Source organism: Schistocerca piceifrons, chromosome 1 (assembly GCF_021461385.2).
Source record: "Schistocerca piceifrons isolate TAMUIC-IGC-003096 chromosome 1, iqSchPice1.1, whole genome shotgun sequence".
NCBI lineage: Eukaryota > Metazoa > Arthropoda > Insecta > Orthoptera > Acrididae > Schistocerca > Schistocerca piceifrons.
In genome coordinates this window covers 122288531-122311761 of record NC_060138.1, presented here as the reverse complement: position 1 = coordinate 122311761, position 23231 = coordinate 122288531, and the positions used below count along the sequence as shown (strand labels likewise).

Genomic DNA, 23231 nt, shown 5'->3' with positions numbered 1-23231 from the left:
CATTGACTTCAACTCTTAATTTTTCCTCACAAAAGTTACGGCATGTTGAGCAAAGCTTTTGCCCAGGTTTTATGCTAATATTTTTTGTCAGTAATTGTTTAGAAAGATCCAAGCCTACACTTCTCAACGATTTTTTGATGGGCTTTTTGTGTTTTTTTAGTGGGTCTACACATATTGTTTGATACTTTTCAAAAACATTTAAAAAGTAGTAGCTGTGGTATGAACATATATTCTTAAATTCACACAGATTAATTCCAGATAGTAAGTGGATCAAATCTTTTTCCTCCTCACTCAATTCAGATACCGGATGTAACTTTTTTGAAGGTGTGTAGGTTGTTTGGAAATAGTTAGATTTTTTAAATAACCCTATGCTACAGGTTTGAATATCTGACATATTGATTTCACATTTTGATTACTGTTCTGGTTACTTTTATAGGATATTGGAAAAGAATCTCTGTAAACTAAGTGACAGTACTTACTGAAAGTTCGAATAAACTTAATAAAATACTATCCAAGCACTATTTAACATTGTAAAAATTTTTTACTTCAAAACACAGGAGTAACAAAACAAAATCCAAGCGTACATTGTTATTCCAAGAAGACAGAAACTTATTTTCAGTGTCTAAGTGACTTGGTACTTTTTATAGCCTATACAATTAAGAGTGTTTTAAAACAAATTTGAGCTTTCTATCAGGTCTGAGACTCTAGATATTGCAGTTTTTGTAAAACTAAACATCCGTTAGCTAAAAAAATAAATAAAAAACTTGTAAATTTTTTTCATTTGGAAGATTTTAATATATCTTTATGGTCATTTTTTTAACATTTAGATATAATACACAAACTTATTCCAAAATTTCATACTGATATCTAGAGTATTCTTTAATACACAAATTTTTTTAGTTGTGAGGACACGTTTAAGTTACGATTTCCAACCGCTGAAACAACGCCAAATCTAAAAACTTTAAAAATTTATTTAAAAAAAACTATACGAGATAGAGCAAAAAAATTTTACAAGTGCTTTTAGGATGATAAAAAAAGCAATTGTACCAAGTTTCATCAAAATCTGACATGGTTGGTGTCAAGGCCTGGGTGACTTGACATGGAATGACCCAAGTGTCATTTGTGACCTGTGACTATACAGAAGTAAGTGCCATATTCTTCTGCTTAACAGAAGCAAGGGATTGTTGCCTGACAATTTTGAGCAATAATGGCTTTTTTCCTTATGTTTTCTAAGCACATGTTTTGAAGCATTCTGACTTAACCCCCCACCCACCCATCTGCCTGCCACTTTTTTTGCTGCATTATAATTCTGTATTGTTACGATTGTTTACTGCTGTGGAACAATTATGTATCACACCTCATAACCTATCTTCATATTTTAGTATTTTGTCTGTTTATATTTTGACTGATATATGCTGTCTCACAAATGCTTTACAAGTGCACTGAACTGCTCTCTTGTGAAAGCTTTCTATCTGACTTGTTACCGATGTTGCATTGAGACAAAGTACGTGATCAACTACTGTTGTGTGTGTGTGTGTGTGTGTGTGAAAGAGAGAGAGAGAGATAGCTCACTTAATACATACCTTGAGTTGTCTTCTGTTCATTGATAACATCACACAGTACTTTGGACAGAAGCCTTTGGTTTGATGGGTGGCACCAGCAACATTGGGACAAGAACTTTATTGTTGCAGATTCCAATGCAGCATATGATTCACTTCGCAGTTCACATCTGTGATATGAAGATGAAATAATTAGTCGAAGGAAAGGTGGAGATTCAGCATGAAAGAAGCAACTTCAATATAATAATAATAATAATAATAATAATAATAATAACTGCATTGACTCAGGATATGTGTATTAAATTCCTTACAGAAATGTATTAAAACAAAAGTGTGTTGAAATCTTAAGCACTGTAACTAACAAATAAATATACCACAACTGAGTACTATGAAAATAAGTGTTACCTTTTAGGTATCCTCGAGCTAGTAGAATCCACACCGCAACTTTTTGTGCAAAGTAAGTGAAGCAAGGGCAGCCAGAAAACAGAACCTTCTGATGAGCCCAACCAGTCACGCATTTTGCCTTCAGAGCATACTTCAGCAAAAAATTTTAATATCACAGTTATAGTGTCTACCTGCAGCATGTGAAGTCCATCTAAAGGATGACAAAGAAAGAAGTAGAGGTATATACAGAAAACAGCATTAAACAGGTTACTACACAATATAGGGTGGCGAACGAAATGTGTTACCAATTGTTTCTTTCACAAGTTACGACGCAAATTAGATATCCTGCTGGGATCTCTACAGCAGTACCAGCAGATCTTGGAAAAACAAATGAGTTACGAAATGGCATGTAATTCACGATACTGCCGCTAGGAGACTAGCAAGCAGCAATGGCTGACAATGGAAGACTGACAACACAGCAACGATCGGCAATTGTGTTACTTTTTCATTAAACAAAAAGCCTTGTTGTGACTCAGAGGCGTTTTCGACAACAGTTTAACACACGATGGGTCCCTTGCAAGAAGACCATCCACAGGTTGTACGATAAATTTGTACAGGAAGGAATAGTATTGGAAGCGAAGTGGCTTCGGCCTAAGCCTGTTTGTTCACCGGAGAATATTGAAGCAGTACAAGTTGCTGTATAGAGAAGTCCCGGGAAATCATGCAGAATGGCAGCAGCGCAACTGGGAATATCCAGATGCTCTGTTCAATGCATTCTTAAAAGCGACCTCCATATGTACCCATACAAGATGACCTGTGCACAGAAGCTCGCTGAAGAACACAAGCAGCAGAGACTAATGTTTGCTCAGTGGGTGGAGGATAGGGAAGAAACTCTCAGAAACGTTTGGTTTTCAGACAAGGCGCATTTTCATTTAGACGGTGTGGTTAACAAACAAGATGTATACTTTTGGGCCACTGAAAACCTACAAGTGCTTCATGAACGACAACATTATGCTCCGAGGATCACAGCGTGGGCAGCAATTTACAGTCACGGACTTATTGGACCCTTTTTCTTTGAAGAAACTGTGAACAGCGAGCGTTATTTGAGCATGCTTCGCAATAGCTTCATTCCACAGCTTCTTGCTACTGCCTTGCCCTTCAACATGCAGTGGTTCATGCAAGATGGAGCAAGGCCACATACTGCAAACACTGTGTTGGAGTTTTTACACGAGCATTTCGACATGCGGATCATTTCACTCACGTTTCCAGGTTGCTTCAATGACGAACAAAATTGACCCCCAATAGTCCAGACCGCAATCCATGTGAATTTTTTCTTTGGGGGTACCTAAAGGAAAAAATTTTCCCGAAACGTCCACGTGATTTAATGGAGCTCAGAAGACTTATTCTTCAAGCTTGCAGTGAAATTACGGAAGACATGTGCCATAGGGTCACTAACTTCAGTGTTCGTTTGAAGGAAGTTAGGAAATGAAATGGTGGACATATTGAGCATATGCTGACATAGACCAAATCTCCATGGACGGCTCTTCATTGTAGTAAAAGTTCCTTTCAGATTGTACTGACATTAAAGTTTATATTCAAAAACAAAATGGTAACACATTTCGCGTGCCACCCTGTAGGTACTTAGTTCTGTACAGGTACATTATGAGCAACTACATAAATATCTGAGAGATTGTAAAGCACTATTAATACTCAGAAAGGGTGGCAGGTGGGATATATAAGTTTCGGAAATGGTGTTTGACTGCAAGACATGAGAAATACTTGTAGTTTGACTAAACAACGACATGAATAAATTTAACTTATATCATAAAGTGTTGTTATACAGACACTACAAAAAGTTTCAGGTTGAATGTATTGACGAGAGTACATGTTATTCAATTACAAAGTTTACAACCTCTTGTATTAGATGCTTCATGCTAAATTATATGGCAGCAGAGAGTTCTATTTAAATACAAGCAGCATTTTGTGGTTTCATTAAAAGCATTAGGAATTTATTTGCCAACTTCTAATTTTACTTCACAATAAAACAGATCTATGAACAGAAACACTGAGGAGCTTGTTTTTACTGATTGCAATACCTTTCCTTTTGCTCTAAATGTCTAAAGTAACCAACAAAAAACATGTATCCATAATGCTGGAAAATGAATGTTCAGTTAGGACACAAATTTAAAAAAACCTACTTATTAATTTACTTACAACCATACAATTTCAAGATACAGTTCTTAGTGAAATTAATCAACATTTCAAACTTATATCAGGCAGGAACTACAGATTAGACAAAATGCAGATTTTTTCAGCAAATCCCACAGAAGAAACTTCTCAGATTGTGAGCTGCTAATGAAGTCATATTGACACATTTTTCCAACACTTCTTCAGATAAAGTATAGATTATAAGTAGGAAACTATCCAAAATGTTTCATCAAGACAATGCAGTCACTTGGGTGATGACCCCGCAAGATTTGTTTACTACTTACTAGATGTTACAATTTTTTGTTGATGGTATGAAAAGCACAGAAATTTCTTTTCTTTACAAATATTTTTATCATACTCAGTTTGTCTTGGTTTAATGCCTAATCATAATATATACTCCCCACTCATATTTATACAGGATGCTTTATTTAGAAGGTACGTTATAAATGTGCTTGAGCAATGAAGTGAGTTCTTCGTATTGTTGGTTCGCACTTAAATATATTTATAGTGATACTGCTTTCTGCCTATGCATTTTTGTCTATAATACTTAATCAAAACTCATTCTTTATTCCTATGATTACCTTCATATAAGGGACAGTCAAACCTAGACAGATGGAAAAAGGTAATTAAACCTTTTATTGCTTCCACAGCAATTGCCATAATCATTAATAAACTGTTAACACATTTATCCCACTGTGAGACAAAGATGGTTATTCCTTCACGGAAAAGTATTTGTAGTTGTCTTCCAAACAATGTACCTCTTCATCTGAAGCAAGTCAAAGCCATGAATGTCTTTCTTCAGGGCTCCAAAACGATGGAAATAGTAAGGGAAGAGACCGGGCTGTATGGAGGATGGGTAAGGATGTGTGCAATTTCCGTATTTTTGGAACCATGAATGAAGACATTTGGGTCCATCGATTTGCTCTGGGCGAAGAGGAGCATGCCTATGGCACAGTCACAGTTCTGTAGGCAACTGCAAACATTTTTCCATGAAGACTCTAACCACCTTACCTTGCAGTGAGACAACAATGAACAGCTTACTTACTTTGTTTCCATCTGTCTCATTTTCATTCCTTGCATGTACCACAAGAAATACAAGTAACATTAAAGAATAATTAGAAGTGAAATAAGAAAATCTTGCAGAAGTATGTGCAATGAGGTGAAAACCAGAACAAACTGCTGGATAATAATTATGGTAGGATGGTTGACTACAATTTTTGACACTGAAGGATAATCATTTCATCAATAACAGCTTTCAAGTGGACACCACTGTCGAAATATTCTCAATAATGACCCTGTGTTTGAGAGTCCTATTTAAACTTTAAGGAAAAATAGGACATTTACATTCCATCATGTTCTGTCTATTGTAATCCAACTTTATGTAAAATTAAGGAAAGGTATCCACTCACCAACAAAAACAATGCGTGGAGCCTGACCATTAGCTCTTTTTATAGAATTAATATACATGTTCACATATATAACCACGCAGACACCCAAATACACACTCCGAGCCACAGTAAGACTGATAATTGATCATTATTGAGAGCAGTTGTCTGAGCTGATGGATGTGGTGAAGGATGCAAGGATGGGGTAGCAGGAAAGAGGCAACTCTTTGGACAGACCCGTGGCTATAGAGAGAGAGAGAGAGAGAGAGAGAGAGAGAGAGAGAGAGAGAGAGAGAGAGAGAGAGGTGGTTTAAGCCACGAGAACTGTGAGAATGGAGGCTGTGCTGGAGAGAGAATTCCTACCTGCATAGTTCAGATGCACCTGTGCTGGAAGTGAGTATCAAAATGGCCCATATTGTGAAGCAAACTGTTGAAGTCGTGTTTGCTGTGCAGCAAGTTTTGCAATTGGGTGGTCAAGTTTGTAATTTGCCACAGTTTGTCAATAGCCATTCATGTGAGTAGATAGTTAGTTACTTGTCTCGTGTCCACATAGAATGCTGTACAGGAATTTCAGCAAAGCTGATACATAACGAGGCTACTCTCATACTTGGTCCTCCTCTTTATTGGGTATCTTGTCCAGCCCATCCATTAAACAAGTCTATCATGCCATCTGCTCCTCTGACACTTGTAAACTTGTTAGCCAGCCACCAACCAACACTCCTGTGACCAGCCATCACCCAGTACCACCATGACCTTGAAAAGCTCAACCACATCTTCCACCAGGGCTTCGACTATCTCTCGTCATGCCTGAGAGGAGGGATATCCTACCCAAAATCATACTCACATTCTCCGTAGTACTATCTGGTTGCACAGCCAAATTACTGAATATTCTTGTCCATCTCTATTCCAATCCTATACACCATAGCTTTTTCCCTTTTAGTTGGCCCATGTGCAAGACCTGTCCCGTACACCCACCCACACTTTCTACTGATGTCCAGTCATAGGCATTTTCTACCCAATAAAAGGCAGGGCCACATATGAAAGTAGTCATATTATATATCAGGTACACTGGGATTACTGTACAAGATTCAATGTGGGCACGACAAATAACCTACTGTCTACTTGCATGAATAGCCACTGCCAAACTATGAAAGATGCTGAACATGCTGCACACACAACACAAGTGACTTCAACAGCTGCTTCACAATCCGGGCCACTTGAGATACTTCTTTCCAGCACAAGTATCTCTGAACTAATAACAAGGGAAACTCTCCATCGCACCCCACTCAGATTTAATGGATAGTCCGCAATAAACTGAAGACAGATCAACCATGAGAACAGGAAGGAAGTGAACTGAACTCTGAAGAAAAAGTGTAGAAACAGTGAAATGGTCCACAGACTACAATATAGAGCTACCTGACAGAACAAAGGCGTTATGGTTAAGTGGTCACCGTGTCGGATTGCCAAGCGTGTGAGCCTTATTTGAAACATCCTCGTCTCATTTATTTTTATACACTTTTTTTCCCCACAACATTTGAACTGTGCATCTGGTCACTGGAATCTTTGTTCACTTTCTTTAACCTTGGCAGATGTCTTATTATACACTGGTTATACAATATGAGTCATGTGGTAAGAATAAGTTACCGTTGCACGTAAACATGATGAGTGGTGAGGGCAGATGAGATACCACATAGATGTCTCACAGAAATGAAAAAACAAATGCGTGTGAACTATGTTACAACATAGGAATCCAAGAGTCAAAGCTTCTGAAATGGAACGCAACTTCAGAAACATTAAAAACATATGTTTTGAAAGAACACAGAGGAAGTGTGTGATTGTGAAACTGTTGCATAATTTGTTGCAGATTATGTGAAAAACTATTGTGTTTTCATCATTACCTCGGGATTGATCACGTTCATATTCATACGAACACCTAAATTGGGCAAGGAGGCACATCTCACTCACTCGGCATGCACACAAATTAGGTGCGTTGGTAAGAGATTCCTCTCATATGACACACATACTGTCACTAATGCCATTTATGACACACCAGACATGTTTTCTGTGGAGGATTTGGTTGACTTGTCACCTTGTCATCAAACATGTGCGGTTATTTTACACATTGTTCCATCTAGGAATTTCCATTATTTTATAATCCAACTTAAAGACTTCTATAACAGTTGCAAGTTGTAATCACAGTTTATTTACACCATAGGCTAAATTGTTGTATCTGCTAAATGAAATGATTTGAGTGGTAACTCAATAAAACAGCAAAAGGGGAGGGGCATGAGACAATATTACAATATTTACTCAATTACAAGATGAGGTTTTTTCCCCAAATTTGTCATTAAAAAACTATAGGGTCTTATATTTGCATTTAAACTATTGCTGCTGAGGTCAATGTTTTTACATTGATTAATAGACTGATGTAGGGGCCATCTTACATTTACAGGTGAAGTTCAGGCTACTGAGGTCACACGTGTTGTATTTGAACAGGCATGCAATAAAAGTTCTCATAGATGTATGGAGACCGTACACAAATGTTAATAGTGCTTTTTAAGAGAAGTTAACAGTGAAAGGTGAAAATGTTGCCCTTCAAAAACATTACTTAATTTTATACATTAGTCAATATTTTACTTGACTGTAAAGAGACTGTAATGATTTACCAAATGAGTTGTAAATGAAAAATTCGTTTGCTGTTCACATATTAAAATACCGGTTAAGAAAGTTACAGACATTTCGTCAGCTCTAGAACAGGATGGGTAAATTCAGATGAATCAAGAAAGAAAAATAATCCAGAATTAAATATCTAAATAATGAAATAAACCATAATAAACCGACAAATTCTTATCATGCAAATAACAAATTCTTATCATGTGAATAAATTGCAGCAGAAAGACTTGGCCATGGAGATAGTATAACAGACATTCCTAGATCGCGGGATGAGCAAATGTTTTAGAATTTTACACAACTGTGATTGTGATCTCTTATTTATGTATTAGTTGGTAGAGGTACATATTACCTGCACCACTGAAAATATTGCAGCCTGTGTTTCACAGACACTCAAGCACAGCATTACAGAAGAGTTGGTGATACCGGCTGAGAACTAGGACAAGTGCGGGGAGGGGAGTAGTGAGTGTGCTGCCAACCATGGGAACCTATATCATGTACTTTGGTTTTTGATGAACATCTGCCATGTTTAAACTGCAGTTTGCCTGGGTTGGCCTTAAACTTGGACAGATACACAAAAATGGGATACATTTCTGCACAAGATGGTAAAAGTTTACATGAGGTCAGTGGCATACTTACATGTTTCCTGCAAGAATGTTGTTACTTGCTGTGAAGTATAAGTGGAATGATAGGGGGTGTGTCAGCTGCTGGTTCTGTGCAGCCATTGAGAGAATGGCAGGTACATGATTGATATGTTTGGAAACAACTTTTAGGCAGGTATTTAATGTCAATAAAACTCTCTGTAATATTGACTGGTCAGAATCTGTTAGAAATAAATTTTTCTCAAGGTGCCTCTTAAAAGAAAATAAATATGGTGGGGAACGGGGAGGGGGGGGGGGGGGGGGGGACACCATTACATTCAGGATCATCTTATACTTAGGCAAAGAGGGTAATATATTCTCTGAATAATAGAGTGGGCTACAGTTGTCATTACCAAGAAATTGCTGCTGAATACACTATGGGTTATTTGATGGTGATCTGAACTGAAATTACAAATACAACAGAGTAACAGTTATTAACAGTGAATTATGAATTTAAACAGAAATACTGCAAAGCACCATTCTCAACAATGACAAAAAATATAATCTGTTTGGAGTTAGTCTTCAAGAAGTACAAATTTCCTCGATATAGTTTTAGGAAAACAGCTATATATAAGCGAACAAGAAAATTCTGAGATGTGTATATTTTACAACGTAACTTAAGTGATGAGCAGATGTAAACTTCTTAGTGAATACTTTTTTGGATAATATAAATAAATAAAAGAATAAAAATAAACTACTCAGAAATAATAATAAAAACAACTGTACCTTGAGGAAAAGTGGTTGCATTGTTGCAGCAGGAAGTCCCATCATCCATATCTGAGACCAATGAACTAGGATCACGAAACCCGGCCTTTCTTGAGGATGACTGAGTCCCTTTGTCTGCATTGTCACTTAGCTGCTGTTCCTCTTGATGACAGAAATCTGGCGAATACATGAAAAATGTAAGTCTGCAGGCTTTTGCAACAGTTGCCAACAGAAGGAAGATCCTCTGGATAATTAGACTGTATTGTTTTCCTCTTGTACTACTTCAACAACTCGAGTGTTTCAACTACTTCGCTGGAATCTTTTGGGGATATCTAGTGTCCACAGTAACTGTACACTGTCAAAATTCAATGCTGCATTCACATATAAACAGATATTCTCCTGCAGTGTTTCTTAAGGTGGAGAATTACTGAGTGCAAGTTCCTCAGGCTCTGATTAGTAGGCTGATGTTTTAGTTAGGGATTGACAGTAGGCAGTAAAAGAATGACAGCCTTACAGAGCAGAAAAATAGATCTTCATCCAATGATACTCTGTGTTCCAGAGTACTTTTAAGGTCTTTCCAATCTTTTGTAGCCAACACATCTAGGAACAAAACATCTTTCTCACTCTCCATCTCCAAAGGGAAGTTAAATTCAGGGTGGACAACATTTTAAAAAAAAGTGAAATCTAAGCAGTTTTTTTTACATCATAGGAAAAACAAAATCATCCGCATAATGGAGATGACAGGCTGGACATAAATCAGCACTGGTTATTGCATGTCGTCCAAAATACTTCTTTACTGCACACATTGTGCACATACAAGACGTGCTTGGCTATCCCTAGCCGCATCCAGTATGATTATGTATGCTACAACATAGTTCCCCAACTGCCTGTGATCAGCTATCTGTCCACCCGCAGGCAGGCACTTTAAGTGCACTAAATCTCTACATAATGTGTTCAATACTTCACAAATAAGTCTATTTTCCCGTCAACGTGTTTCAGCTTCTCTGATATACAGTTGGCCATCTGCAAGAAGTTTCAGCAGATCTCCTTCTTTGTGTATCTTTAGTTGTATGTATACTATGGGCATAATAGGGAATGTGGGCCACCAGAATCTTGATTTTATAACTAATCATTTTTAAGCCTTGTAACATATTTTTTTCTTAAATTTTATAATAATCTACACCAAAAAGTCATTTCTTTACTGCTTCAGTCACTTTTATTTTAAACATCACTGTTCATATCAATAGTTGTGCTACCATCATCAGATAGATTAAGATGTTTTACACTGCAGAATTCAACTGTTATGTCCACATATGCTGTCCATTTGGTGGACAGGGATGTAGCAAGAAGTTTGTGTGTCATTTTGCACTAGTGAATAAACATCGGCATAATTTACAATGGTAAAAGATGTAATGTATATAGAATCTAATATCCTGTTTATCTAAATACACTATGTGATCAGAAGTATCTGGACATCCCCAACAACATACGTTTTTCATAGTAGGTGCATTGTGCTGCCACCTACTGCCAGGTACTCCACACCAGCGATCTCACTAGTCATTAGACAGAGTGAGAGCGCAGAAAGGGGCACTCCGCGGAACTCACGGACTTCAAATGTGGTCATGTGATTGGGAGTCACTTGTGTTATACGTCTGTACACAAGATTTCCACACTCCTAAACATCCCTAGGTCCACTGTTTCCAACGTGATAGTGAAGTATAAACGTGAAGGGACACGTACAGCACAAAAGCGTGCAGCTCGACCTCATTTGTTGCCTGACAGAGACTGCCAACAGTTGAAGAGGGCCGTAATGTGTAATAGGCAGACATCTATCCAGACCATCACACAAGAATTCCAAACTGCATCAGGATCCACTGCAAGCACTATGACAGTTAGGTGGGAGGTGAGAAAACTTTGATTTCATGGTCAAGTGGCTCCTCATAAGTCACACATCATGCCAGTAAATGCCAAATGACACCTTGCTTGGTGTAAGGAGGGTAAACATTGGACGATTGAACAATGGAAAAACGTTGTGTGGAGTGACGAATCAGGGGACTTGCACCCCTTGTTGTTTTGCATGGCACTATCACAGCACAGACCTACATTGATGTTTTAAGCACCTTTTTGCTTTCCACTGCTGAAAAGCAATTCAGGAATGGTGACTGCATCTTTCAACATGATCGAGCACTTGTTCATAATGTACGGTTGTGGCGGAGTGGTTACATGACAATAACATCCCTGTAATGGACTGGCCTGCACAGAGACCTGACCTGAATCCTATAGAACACCTTTGGAATGTTTTGGAACTCTGACTTTGTGCCAGACCTCACCGACCAACATCGATACCTCTCTTCACTGCAGCACTCCATGAAGACTGGGCTGCCATTCCCCACTCCATGAAGAATGGGCTGCCATTCCCCAAGAAATCTTCCAGCACCTAATTGAACGTATGCCTACTACAGTGGAACCTGTCATCAAGGCTAAGGGTGAGTCAAAACCATATTGAATTCCAGCATTACCAATGGAGGGCACCACGAACTTTTAAGTCATTTTCAGCCAGGTGTTCAGATACTTTTGATCACATAGTGTATATTTCAGTTGACAGTATGTGAAGCCAAGCCAAAGTTGTTACATCTTCCTCTATTATTCTGCAGTATCCATTACCATCACCATGGTGTCTTTCCATTGGCCAGTTGTATTTTGTGCAAATTTCTTCAAATGTTTTGACTTGGTACCGAGCTAAAATCATCTTGACTATTTTGTGGATGAAATATCAGTTACATGGCTACATCATATAAAATAGTCATGTACATTCCAAAATTTATTTACTGGCATCTGTCCTGAAATTAATTTCCTCCGGAGATGGGGAGGTGTTGGTTTATATAAGATCTGAAGAGACACTGGAAGTATACAGGAAGCCTAACAACACAGGAATGTTTAGTCATTACTTCCCATCGACCAATCAGCTCAAGCATCGCTAAACATGGTGTCTTTCAAGCTTTCTGTGTTGCAAACAATGAAAACTTTGAATCTTAAGTGTCTACTTAAGGGACACATTAACGCTAAAGGTTATGACAGCAATGTTACAGATAGCAACTTCCGAAGGTGTTGTTCTAAAATCTGGAGCCTTCTTCCTACTTGCTAAGGCTATCATATGTCTGCAGGGTAATGAACAGCGTTGGTAAAATTCTTCAGAGAAACTGTATAAAAGCGACATTTCTTCAGTCAATATGAAGCAGAGGACATTCTCTGGCCTAGCATGGAACCCTTCATCTTCACACAGTCATATTTCATGAAGTCATCTGTGATTGTTGTAATGTGTATGACATGACTTTGACACAAAGAATGAAATCCACGAAGTCACAGAGATCTCTAACAAATAACTTCATCTCTGCAGAGATGATGACTACAGGCTACCAGATTTGTGGCTTATGGCCACCAAGGAAGTACCTAGCAGGACAACATGTGAAAGAAACAAACTATCTAAGACACCTGCAGTGACACAAAATTGAACTACGGCATTCCTGCTTTTACCAGTACAGTTCGGTTTTAGAAGTTGTTTAACAACTGCAAATGCTATATTCTCTTTTCTCTGTGAGGTGTGGGGTGGGTTAAACAAAAGGTTTCAAACACTTGGCATATTTTTTGATTTAACTAAGGCATTTGAATGTGTTGATCGCAAAATATTGCTCCAGAAGGTGGACCAATATGGAATACGGAGAGTAGCTCACAATTGGTTCACCTCTTACTTTAGCAACAAGCAGCAAAAGATCATTATACATAATGTTGATAACGGCTGTGATGTGGGGTCTGAGTGGGGGACCGTCAAGTGGAGGGTGCCCCAGGGATCAATGTTGGGGCCACTCCTGTTCCTTATTTATATAAATGATATGCCCTCTAGTATTAAGAGTAAATCTAAAATATTTCTATTTGCTGATGACACTAGCTTGGTAGTAACGGATGTTGTGTGCAACATTGGCTTGGTTTCAAATAGTGGAGTACATGATCTAAGTTCAAGGCCTGTAGAAAATAAACTAATGCTAAATCACAGTATGACTCAGTTTTTTAGAGTTTCTAACACACAATTCAACAAAATCTAACGTTTTAATTTCACAGAATGGGCATTTGATTAGTGAAACTGAAAAGTTCAAATTTCTAGGTGTTCAGATAGATAATAAGCTGTCATGAATAGCCTACGTTAAGGAGTGATCGTTCGACACGAAAATTAGTTTACTTTGCTTATTTTCATTTGCTTATGTTATATGGTATTATATTTTGGGGTAACTCTTCCCATTCTGAAAGGATATTTTTGGCTCAGAAACGAGCAGTTCACGCAATAAGTGGTGCAAGTTCATGAACTTCTTGTTGACCCCTGTTCACGAGTCTGGGTATTTTGACATTGGCCTCTCAATATAAACTATTGGCCATTAAAATTTGCTACACCACGAAGAAATGAAGATGGTACACAGGTATTCATTGGACAAATGTAATATACTAGAACTGACATGTGATTACAGTTTCACGCAATTTGGGTGCATAAATCCTGAGAAATCAGTACCCAAAACAACCACCTCTGGCCGTAATAACGGCCTTGATATGCCTGGGCATTGAATCATAGAGCTTGGATGGCGTGTACAGGTACAGCTGCCCAAGCAGCTTCAACACGATATCACAGATCATCAAGAGTAGTGACTGGTGTATTGTGGTGAGCCAGTTGCTCGGCCACCATTGACAAGACGTTTTCAGTTGGTGAGAGATCTGGAGAATGTTCCGGCCAGGGCAGCAGTCGAATCTTTCCTGTATACAGAAAGGCCCGTACAGGACCTGCAACATGCGGTCGTGCATTATCCTGCTGAAATGTAGGATTTCGCAGGGATCAAATGAAAGGGAGAGCTACGGGTCATAACACATTTGAAATGTAACGTCCACTGTTCAAAGTGCCGTTAATACGAACAAGAGGTGACCAAGACGTGTAACCAATGGCACCCCATACCGCCACACCGGGTGATACGCCAGCATGGCGATGACGGATACACGCTTCCAATGTGCATTCACCACGACGTCACCAAACACGGATGCGACCATCATGATGCTGTAAACAGAACCAGGATTCATCCGAAAAAATGACGTTTTGCCATTCATGCATCCAGGTTCGTCGTTGCGTACACCATCGCAGGCGCTCCTGTCTGTGATGCAGTGTCAAGGGTAACCGCAGCCAGTCTCCGAGCTGATAGTCCATGCTGCTGCAAACGTCGTCGAACTGTTTGTGCAGATGGTTGTTGTCTTGAAAACGTCCCTATCTGTTGACTCAGGGATCGAGACGTGGCTGCACGATCCGTTACAGCCACGTGGATAAGATGCCTGTCATCTCGAGTGCTAGTGATAGGAGGCCGTTGGGATCCAGCACGGCGTTCCGTATTACCCTCCTGAACCCACCGATTCCATATTCTGCTAACATTCATTGGATCTCGATCAATGTGAGCAGCAGTGTCACGATATGATAAACCGCAATCGTAATAGGCTACAATCCAACCTTTATCAAAGTCGGAAACGTGATGGTACACATTTCTCCTTGCAGCTTGTGTCTGTATATGTGTGGATGGATATGTGTGTGTGCGCGCGCGAGTGTATACCCGTCCTTTTCCCCCCCTAAGGTAAGTCTTTCCGCTCCCGGGTTTGGAATGACTCGTTACCCTTCCCCTTAAAACCCACATCCTTTCATCTTTCCCTCTCCTTCCCTCTTTCCTGGTGAGGCAACAGTTTGTTGCGAAAGCTTGAATTTTGTGTGTATGTTAGTGTTTGTGTGTCTTTCGACCTGCCAGCGCTTTCGTCCACGTGGGAAAAATATATCTAAAAACACAGATGATGTGACTTACCGAACGAAAGTGATGGCAAGTCGATGGACACACAAACAAACACAAACATACACATGAAATTCAAGCTTTCGCAACAAACTGTTGCCTCATCAGGAAAGAGGGATGGAGAGGGAAAGACGAAAGGAATAGACGAAAGAAAAAATTTTCCCCCTTAGGTAAGTCTTTCCACTCCCGGGATTGGAATGACTCCTTACCCTCTCCCTTAAAACCCACATCCTTACGTCTTTCCCTCTCCTTACCTCTTTCCTGATGAGGCAACAGTTTGTTGCCAAAGCTTGAATTTCATGTGTATGTTTGTGTGTCTAATGACCTGCCAGCACTTCCGTTCAGTAAGTCACATTATATATATATAAAAAATCAAAGATGAGGTGACTTACCGAACGAAAGCGCTGGCAGGTCGATAGACACACAAACAAACACAAACATACACACAAAATTCAAGCTTTCGCAACAAACTGTTGCCTCATCAGGAAAGAGATGTTGCGAAAGCTTGAATTTTGTGTGTATGTTTGTGTTTGTTTGTGTGTCTATCGACCTGCCAGCGCTTTCGTTCGGTAAGTCACCTCATCTTTGATTTTATATATAATTTTTCCCACGTGGAAGTTTCCTTCTATTATATATATATATATGTCTGCTTGTGTCTGTATATGTGTGGATGGATATGTGTGTGTGTGCGAGTGTATACCCGTCCTTTTTTCCCCCTAAGGTAAGTCTTTCCGCTCCCGGGATTGGAATGACTCCTTACCCTCTCCCTTAAAACCCACATCCTTTCGTCTTTCCCTCTCCTTCCCTCTTTCCTGATGAGGCAACAGTTTGTTGCGAAAGCTTGAATTTTGTTTGTATGTTTGTGTTTGTTTGTGTGTCTGTCGACCTGCCAGCACTTTCATTTGGTAAGTCACATCATCTTTGTTTTTAGATATATATTTCCTACGTGGAATGTTTCCCTCTATTATAACTATATATATATATAAAGAAAGATGATGAAACTTACCAAACAAAAGCGCTGGCAGGTCGATAGACACACAAACAAACACAAACATACACACAAAATTCTGCTTTCGCAACCAATGGTTGCCTCGTCAGGAAAGAGGGAAGGAGAAGGAAAGACAAAAGGATATGGGTTTTAAGGGAGAGGGTAAGGAGTCATTCCAATCCCGGGAGCGGAAAGACTTACCTTAGGGGGAAAAAAGGACAGGTATACACTCGCACACACACACACATATCCATCCACACATACACAGACACAAGCAGACATTTGTAAAGGCCTTTACAAATGTCTGCTTGTGTCTGTGTATGTGTGGATGGATATGTGTGTGTGTGTGCGAGTGTATACCTGTCCTTTTTTCCCCCTAAGGTAAGTCTTTCCGCTCCCGGGATTGGAATGACTCCTTACCCTCTCCCTTAAAACCCATATCCTTTTGTCTTTCCTTCTCCTTCCCTCTTTCCTGACGAGGCAACCATTGGTTGCGAAAGCTAGAATTTTGTGTGTATGTTTGTGTTTGTTTGTGTGTCTATCGACCTGCCAGCGCTTTTGTTTGGTACGTTTCATCATCTTTCTTTTTAGATATATTTTTCCCACGTGGAATGTTTCCCTCATTATATTACTATATATATATATATATATATATATATATATATATATATATATATATATATATATATATATATATATATATATATATATATATATATATATATAATGGAAGGAAACATTCCACGTGGGAAAAATTATATATAAAAACAAAGATGAGGTGACTTACCGAACAAAAGCGCTGGCAGGTCGATAGACACACAAACAAACACAAACACACACACAAAATTCAAGCTTTCGCAACAAACTGTTGCCTCATCAGGAACTGTTGCCTCATCCGAACTCCGGAGATGGGAACTTGCCCTTCAGTATATCCTCTCTTCTCGTCATCCGCCAGGCCTCAATCTCCGCTAATTTCAAGTTGCCGCCACTCATACCTCACCTGTCTTTCAACAACTTCTTTGCCTCTACACTTCTGCCTCGACTGACATCTCTGCCCAAACTCTTTGTCTTTAAATATGTCTGCTTGTGTCTGTATGTGTGGATGGATATGTGCGTGTGTGCGAGTGTATACCTGTCCTTTTTTCCCCCTAAGGTAAGTCTTTCCGCTCCCGGGATTGGAATGACTCCTTACCCTCTCCTTTAAAACCCACTTCCTTTCGTCTTCCCCTCTCCTACCTCTTTCCTGATGAGGCAACAGTTTGTTGCGAAAGCTTGAATTTTGTGTGTGTGTTTGTGTTTGTTTGTGTGTCTATCGACCTGCCAGCGCTTTTGTTCGGTAAGTCACCTCATCTTTGTTTTTATATATATATATATATATATATATATATATATATATATATATATATATATATATATATACTGTCATTTCTTGTTAACAATATTAGCTTATTCCCAAGAATATGCAGCTTTCACTCGGTTAATATTCAGCTAAAATCAAACCTGCATTTGTATTGGAGTTCCTTCACTCTTGTGCAGAAAGGTGTGCAGTACACTGCTGCACCCATTTTCAATAAGCTACCACTCGAATTCAAAAATCTTAGCAGTAATCCATGCGCTTTCAAATCGAAACTGGAAAGTATCCTCGTGGGTCACTCCTATTCTGTAAAGGAGTTCCTTGAAAAATTAAGCTGATTCTTATTGTATTGTTGCCTGCGTTTACTTAATCTTATGAACTGACTTTTTTTTTTGGGTTCATAAACATTTATTTTTATCTTTTATTAGTTTTATTTTGTAGTTTCATGTACTGACACATTCTATGGCCTTGGAGATATGCTCCTCAATTTAGTTCTACGGAACTTGACGTGGTTAAAAAAAAAAAAAAAAGCCTTCTGCAACACCAGAATGACAGCAAAGATGGTGTACATCGTAGAGTTATTAATGTTAGAAGCATATGAATGGTTTTATTTTCATGGTGCTATATTTGATACTTTCTACATTTTAGTAGAATTCATATTCATATATAGAAGAAGTAAAAGTTTCTATTTATTTTCAGTTGTTATTTATTTGTTATGTTTGCGCATATCGGTCCATATATGACAGTGCACAATACCAATATGGTTCAAAAAGGCGCACACGAAAATGTAAGTTTTCATGCAGTCATATCTCGGGTTCTATTGATCACAGAGATGAGGTGCCAAGTGTTTTGAACAGGCAACCAACTGTATACCTATTGGAATAACGAGCATACTGTAGCTATCCTACAGTACAGAGTCAAAATTTAAACATTACACACTTCCCCCACCCAGGCAAAGTGAGCAAATTGGTCGGTTCTTTTGCACTGGGTGTGGTCTAGGGGGGGGCCTTCGAAAGCTTATAAAAAGCACCATTTGTTGATGGGCGGTTCCTGAGAAAACACCAAAAACCGATAATTTTTGGGTACCAAAAGTACCAAGTGTTGAAATGGCCACTTCTATAACTTCTATTCATGGCATGTCGTCACAATTTTTACCATTTTTTATATCATTATCCCATTACTGCGATCGAGAGGTTGAACGTTACAATACTTATGTGCATAAAATATACTTGTAATATTTCGTCTGTGGCATAAATGTAGTTTTAACTGACAGTGAAAACATGGTAAGGGTTCTGGGGTCACCAAACTATGTTTTTAGTTCCCATATTTTCACTTTATGGTGCACTGTCTCTGTATGATGGCCACTGTAGGTGTAGTTTAAAAGTTTGTAAATTTTTATGTGAATTATTGTACAGTAAACTTGCATTGGGTGAGACACAATTGTGCGTCAACCATACTGATTTATTGTTTACATGCATCGAAGAATGTAACTGTGTCTAAGTATATAAATAAACTATCAAAACTTTAGTGACATGCAGAATTCATTTCATTTAAGCAGTACTCCCTGCTGTGACGGGGAAAAGGAGGGAACAAGCAAAAAAATGCTCCTGTTGGAGCATAAAAGAAGTGAATATGTTCCGTTTTAAAGGACTCTCACAGAAAAGTGGGGACCAGATGCCTCAATCCTTATTCCGCCTTCATCAAAAATGTTGGCATCCTACAACATTCACGCTTTTTTGTGCTGAAACAGAGTAACAGAGAAACAATGTCAGTGGAAGAGAGAGAAGTCAGTGCCAGTGGGAGAGAAATAGAGTGGAGACAGAGCTGGTGGGACAGAGAAAGTGGCAGTGGAAGAGTGAGGGAGGGAGAGATGGATGGAGACAGCAGCTGTGGGAACCAAAGAGAGAAGAAATAGTGATAGTCAGTGGGGACAGTAGCAGTATAAAAGGAAGAGAGATGGACAGAGATAGTAGGAGTGGGAGCAAAAGAGGAATGAGACAGTGGAAAGAAAAAGAGAGATGTGGAGACGATACATAGACATGGGGGGAGGGGTCTGGACTACTCTACACTGGCAAACTAACATGAAAAAAATTGTCTAGGTTCCTCCCATCCCCTATACCCACCTGTTAATGTTTCCCAGTCTAGGGGCCAAAATCCCCTGCAAACCACCCCCAAAAATATGTATAAAGAGGAGACAATAGTAGTTGAAGACAAAGACAGCAGACTGCAAGTGAGAAAGGCAGAGACAGTGACCACAGGGAAGAAAAAGAATGGGACAAAAAGAATGGCACTGGGACAGAGAGATAGTGAAAGATGCAGAGAAGGAGACAGTGACAAATGAGTTTCTTTCCCACTAATGATTTGTGATTTCACCAAGATATTTGAACTGTCGAACTGCACTAATATTTTGAGTGTTCAGGAAGACTGCTTACAGGTGTTTCATGGGTATGGTCTCAGTTTTCTTAAAGGATACTTGTAATCCTTTTCGAGACTGGTGACATCAGCATGAACTATTTCCACATCAAGAACTAAGAGAACTAAATCATCTGCAAACCCCAGGCACTTCGTTTTTATTGACGTTTTTGCTCCAATTAAGATTTGAGGCATGTTTCTTTTGTTAAATCTCCATGATGTAATCGAATACTACATTGAAATGCAGAAGTGATCACCCATCACCTAGTTTAAGACTAATTTTCACTGCAAAAAATTTTGAACTTCCTTCTCCCAACTTTACCTTCAAATTTGTATTAGTTAAAGTTAGTTTGATTTTTATTAATTTGTGATGAAGGTTATATGACTGGTAATTTTTTTAAATTATAGATCTATGGATACTATCATGGTGTTTTTTTTTAACCTAAGAATGAAATGAAGAGCTGTTTATTTCTTTATTTGTAATACTCCATTATCAGCCAGGGGCTGAGAATTTGGTCTCAGCAGCTTCTGTATGGGGAAAATCCTCCTCGATATTCTCCAAGTTATGATCCCACAGTTCTGTTTTATCTTGTTAAAACTTATACAAAAGAAAATATGGAGGTGCACTCTAGACCTTTTTTTATTATTTTTTTTTATAATAATGGATGGATTATTCCTCTAATCCAGTGCTATGAGATTCTCTCTCCGACACCTATTTTGACTAGATGGTGGTGGATATTTAAGATAGCAGGTTTTCTTGCATTTTTTCACATTTATGTATAGATTAGGTCTTCACTGCATACCTTGTAAATTTTTTAGTTTTCTGATTGCAAGATCTACCTTCTTGATGCTTGGAGGGTGTCTTTTAGTTCCTCACCTTCTTCACAGTTTCAGAATATCACCCTTCATCTCTCATCAATGCCTTTGTGAATAACATTCAGAATTGTATTTGAGGATTTATCCTCATCTCAAGGAGATACCAGAGGCAGTTAACCATGGAAAGTCCTTTGAAGATATCAGTGTAATACATAAATATTTTAAATGCTGGAACTCTAAGAAAGAGTAACCATGTTTGATATTGGGAGAAATAATGATTCTTTTTTTAATACATATATATACCTATTAATTCATTGGATTCATATATGGTGACAGAAATAGTATGGAAGGTGCACACACAGATAACAAGCAACAGAATTTGAACCTGTACAAAAAAATTGTTGATTTTGAAACTTGCAGGTTACTAAATTGAAGTACAATCTACTAAAAATAATTCAAATATTACAAAATACAATTACCAAAATTATTTCTTTGTTTTTTTAATAGTTATCTTTGAGGCAGCAAATCAAAACACACACACACACACACACACACAAAATAGAACTTTGTTGGAAAAAGCATCTATTAATATCTGAATATGAACTTTCCTATCGACATAAACAACAGAAGCTACTGATTAAGAGTTTTAAATGAGTATAGATACGTTGTGCATTACACACTTAAGGGAGCTCTGCAGCATTATTCCAGTACTACAGCCTCTGAATGAGGTCTACACAGAACATCACCTTTCACTTGCTTCACGATGTCAAGCGTTACGAACCAACCCAGATGGCACAAGCTGTGAACCAGTCATTAAAGGCAGCTACATCATGCTGGGCAGCATGTTCAGCAACTGGGCAGTCCAGCTATCTCTTGGCCATAGTTTGGGGGCACATGGAATGCCACACAATGGTTGCAGCTAAGATGTTTGAAAGAGATGGTAGTGGGGTGATTTACAAGACAGGTCTTCATCTTGGTCTATTGCAAAAATATGAGCCAAGGGGGTTGGGAGCAAGGGTGGGATAGGGATGAACAAGAATACTGCATATGTTGGGTGGGCGGCAGAACACTTTTGTGGGAAAGGTGAGGTGAACAGTGGATAGAATATTCCCCATTTCAAGGCACCACGAACATGTGAAACCCTGATGCAGAATAGAATTCAGCTGCTCCAGTCCTGAGTCAGGAGAGGACTGCTTCTTTGTAATTGGACAGTGGGTATGTGAGAGGTAATAGGGGACTGGAGAGAGAGAGAGAGAGAGAGAGAGAGAGAGATCTGTTTCTGAATGCAGTTGAGAGGATAATTTCGGTCTGTGAAGGGCTCATTGGGCCCCTTGGGATATTTGGGGAGGGACTGCTCATCACTAAAGATGTAATGGGCGTGGGTAAGCTAGGCTGTATGGAAGGAAGAGAGTTCCTGATATGGAATAGATGGTAGCTGTTGAAGTGGAGGCACTGTTGGTTGTTGGGAAATTTGATGTCAGCAGTGGTATTGGTGTTGTCATCCTTGAGGTGGAGATCTACATCTAGGGAGGTGGCTGCTTGGGCTGAGGAGGAGCATGTGAAATGACTGAAGAAGAAGGTGTTGAGATTCTGGAGAAATGTGGATAGGGTGTCCTCATCCTACAACCGGATCATGAATGTCATCAGCACACCTGAACCAGATGAGGGGTCTGGGATTCTAGATGGCAAGAAAAGATTCTCTAGATGGCCAATAATAGGTTGGTATAGGATGGTATCATTCCACTACCTACAGCCCTTCTGAGGGTTTGTTTGCAGGTGATGCATTCAAAGGAGGAGTGACTGTGGGTGAGGATATAGTTGGTCATGGTGGCCAGGAAGGAGGTTTAAGCTTTGGGGTCAGTCAGGCATTGGGAAAGATAGTGTTCTATAGTGGTAAGGCTATGGGCATTCGGAATGTTAGTGCACAGGGATGTGGCATCGACATTTGTGTGCAGGCCTCCAGGTAGTAAAGGAACAGGAACTGTTGACAGTTGGTATAGGAAATGATTAGTGTCACGTAAGTGGGTAGGTTACACGTAATAGGCTGAAGTGCTGGTCCACAAGGGCAGAGATTATTTCTGTAGCAGCGCAGTAACCAGTCATTATGGTATGTTCCATGTGGTTGAGTTTACGTACTCTAGAAACCATGTAGAAAGTAAGATTGTGGGGTTTGATGGGTATGAGGAGGGAGATAAGAGTGCCTAAAACTGGGGAAAACGAGATGGCACCAAACTCTCAGAATTATATT

The 23231-nt window shown here is 39.1% G+C and overlaps 1 protein-coding gene across 1 annotated transcript in view; it reads right to left on the bottom strand.

Moving 5' to 3' along the window:
• LOC124787684 (baculoviral IAP repeat-containing protein 6) overlaps nucleotides 1-23231 on the bottom strand; it is a 329612-nt gene that overhangs the window by 73169 nt on the left and 233212 nt on the right. The window contains exons 49-51 of the mRNA XM_047254541.1: nucleotides 9574-9729; nucleotides 1965-2154; nucleotides 1584-1729 (exon numbers count right to left, since the gene is read on the bottom strand). Of these exons, the coding sequence (XP_047110497.1) occupies nucleotides 1584-1729; nucleotides 1965-2154; nucleotides 9574-9729 (492 nt within the window). The remainder of the gene's footprint in view (nucleotides 1-1583; nucleotides 1730-1964; nucleotides 2155-9573; nucleotides 9730-23231) is intronic.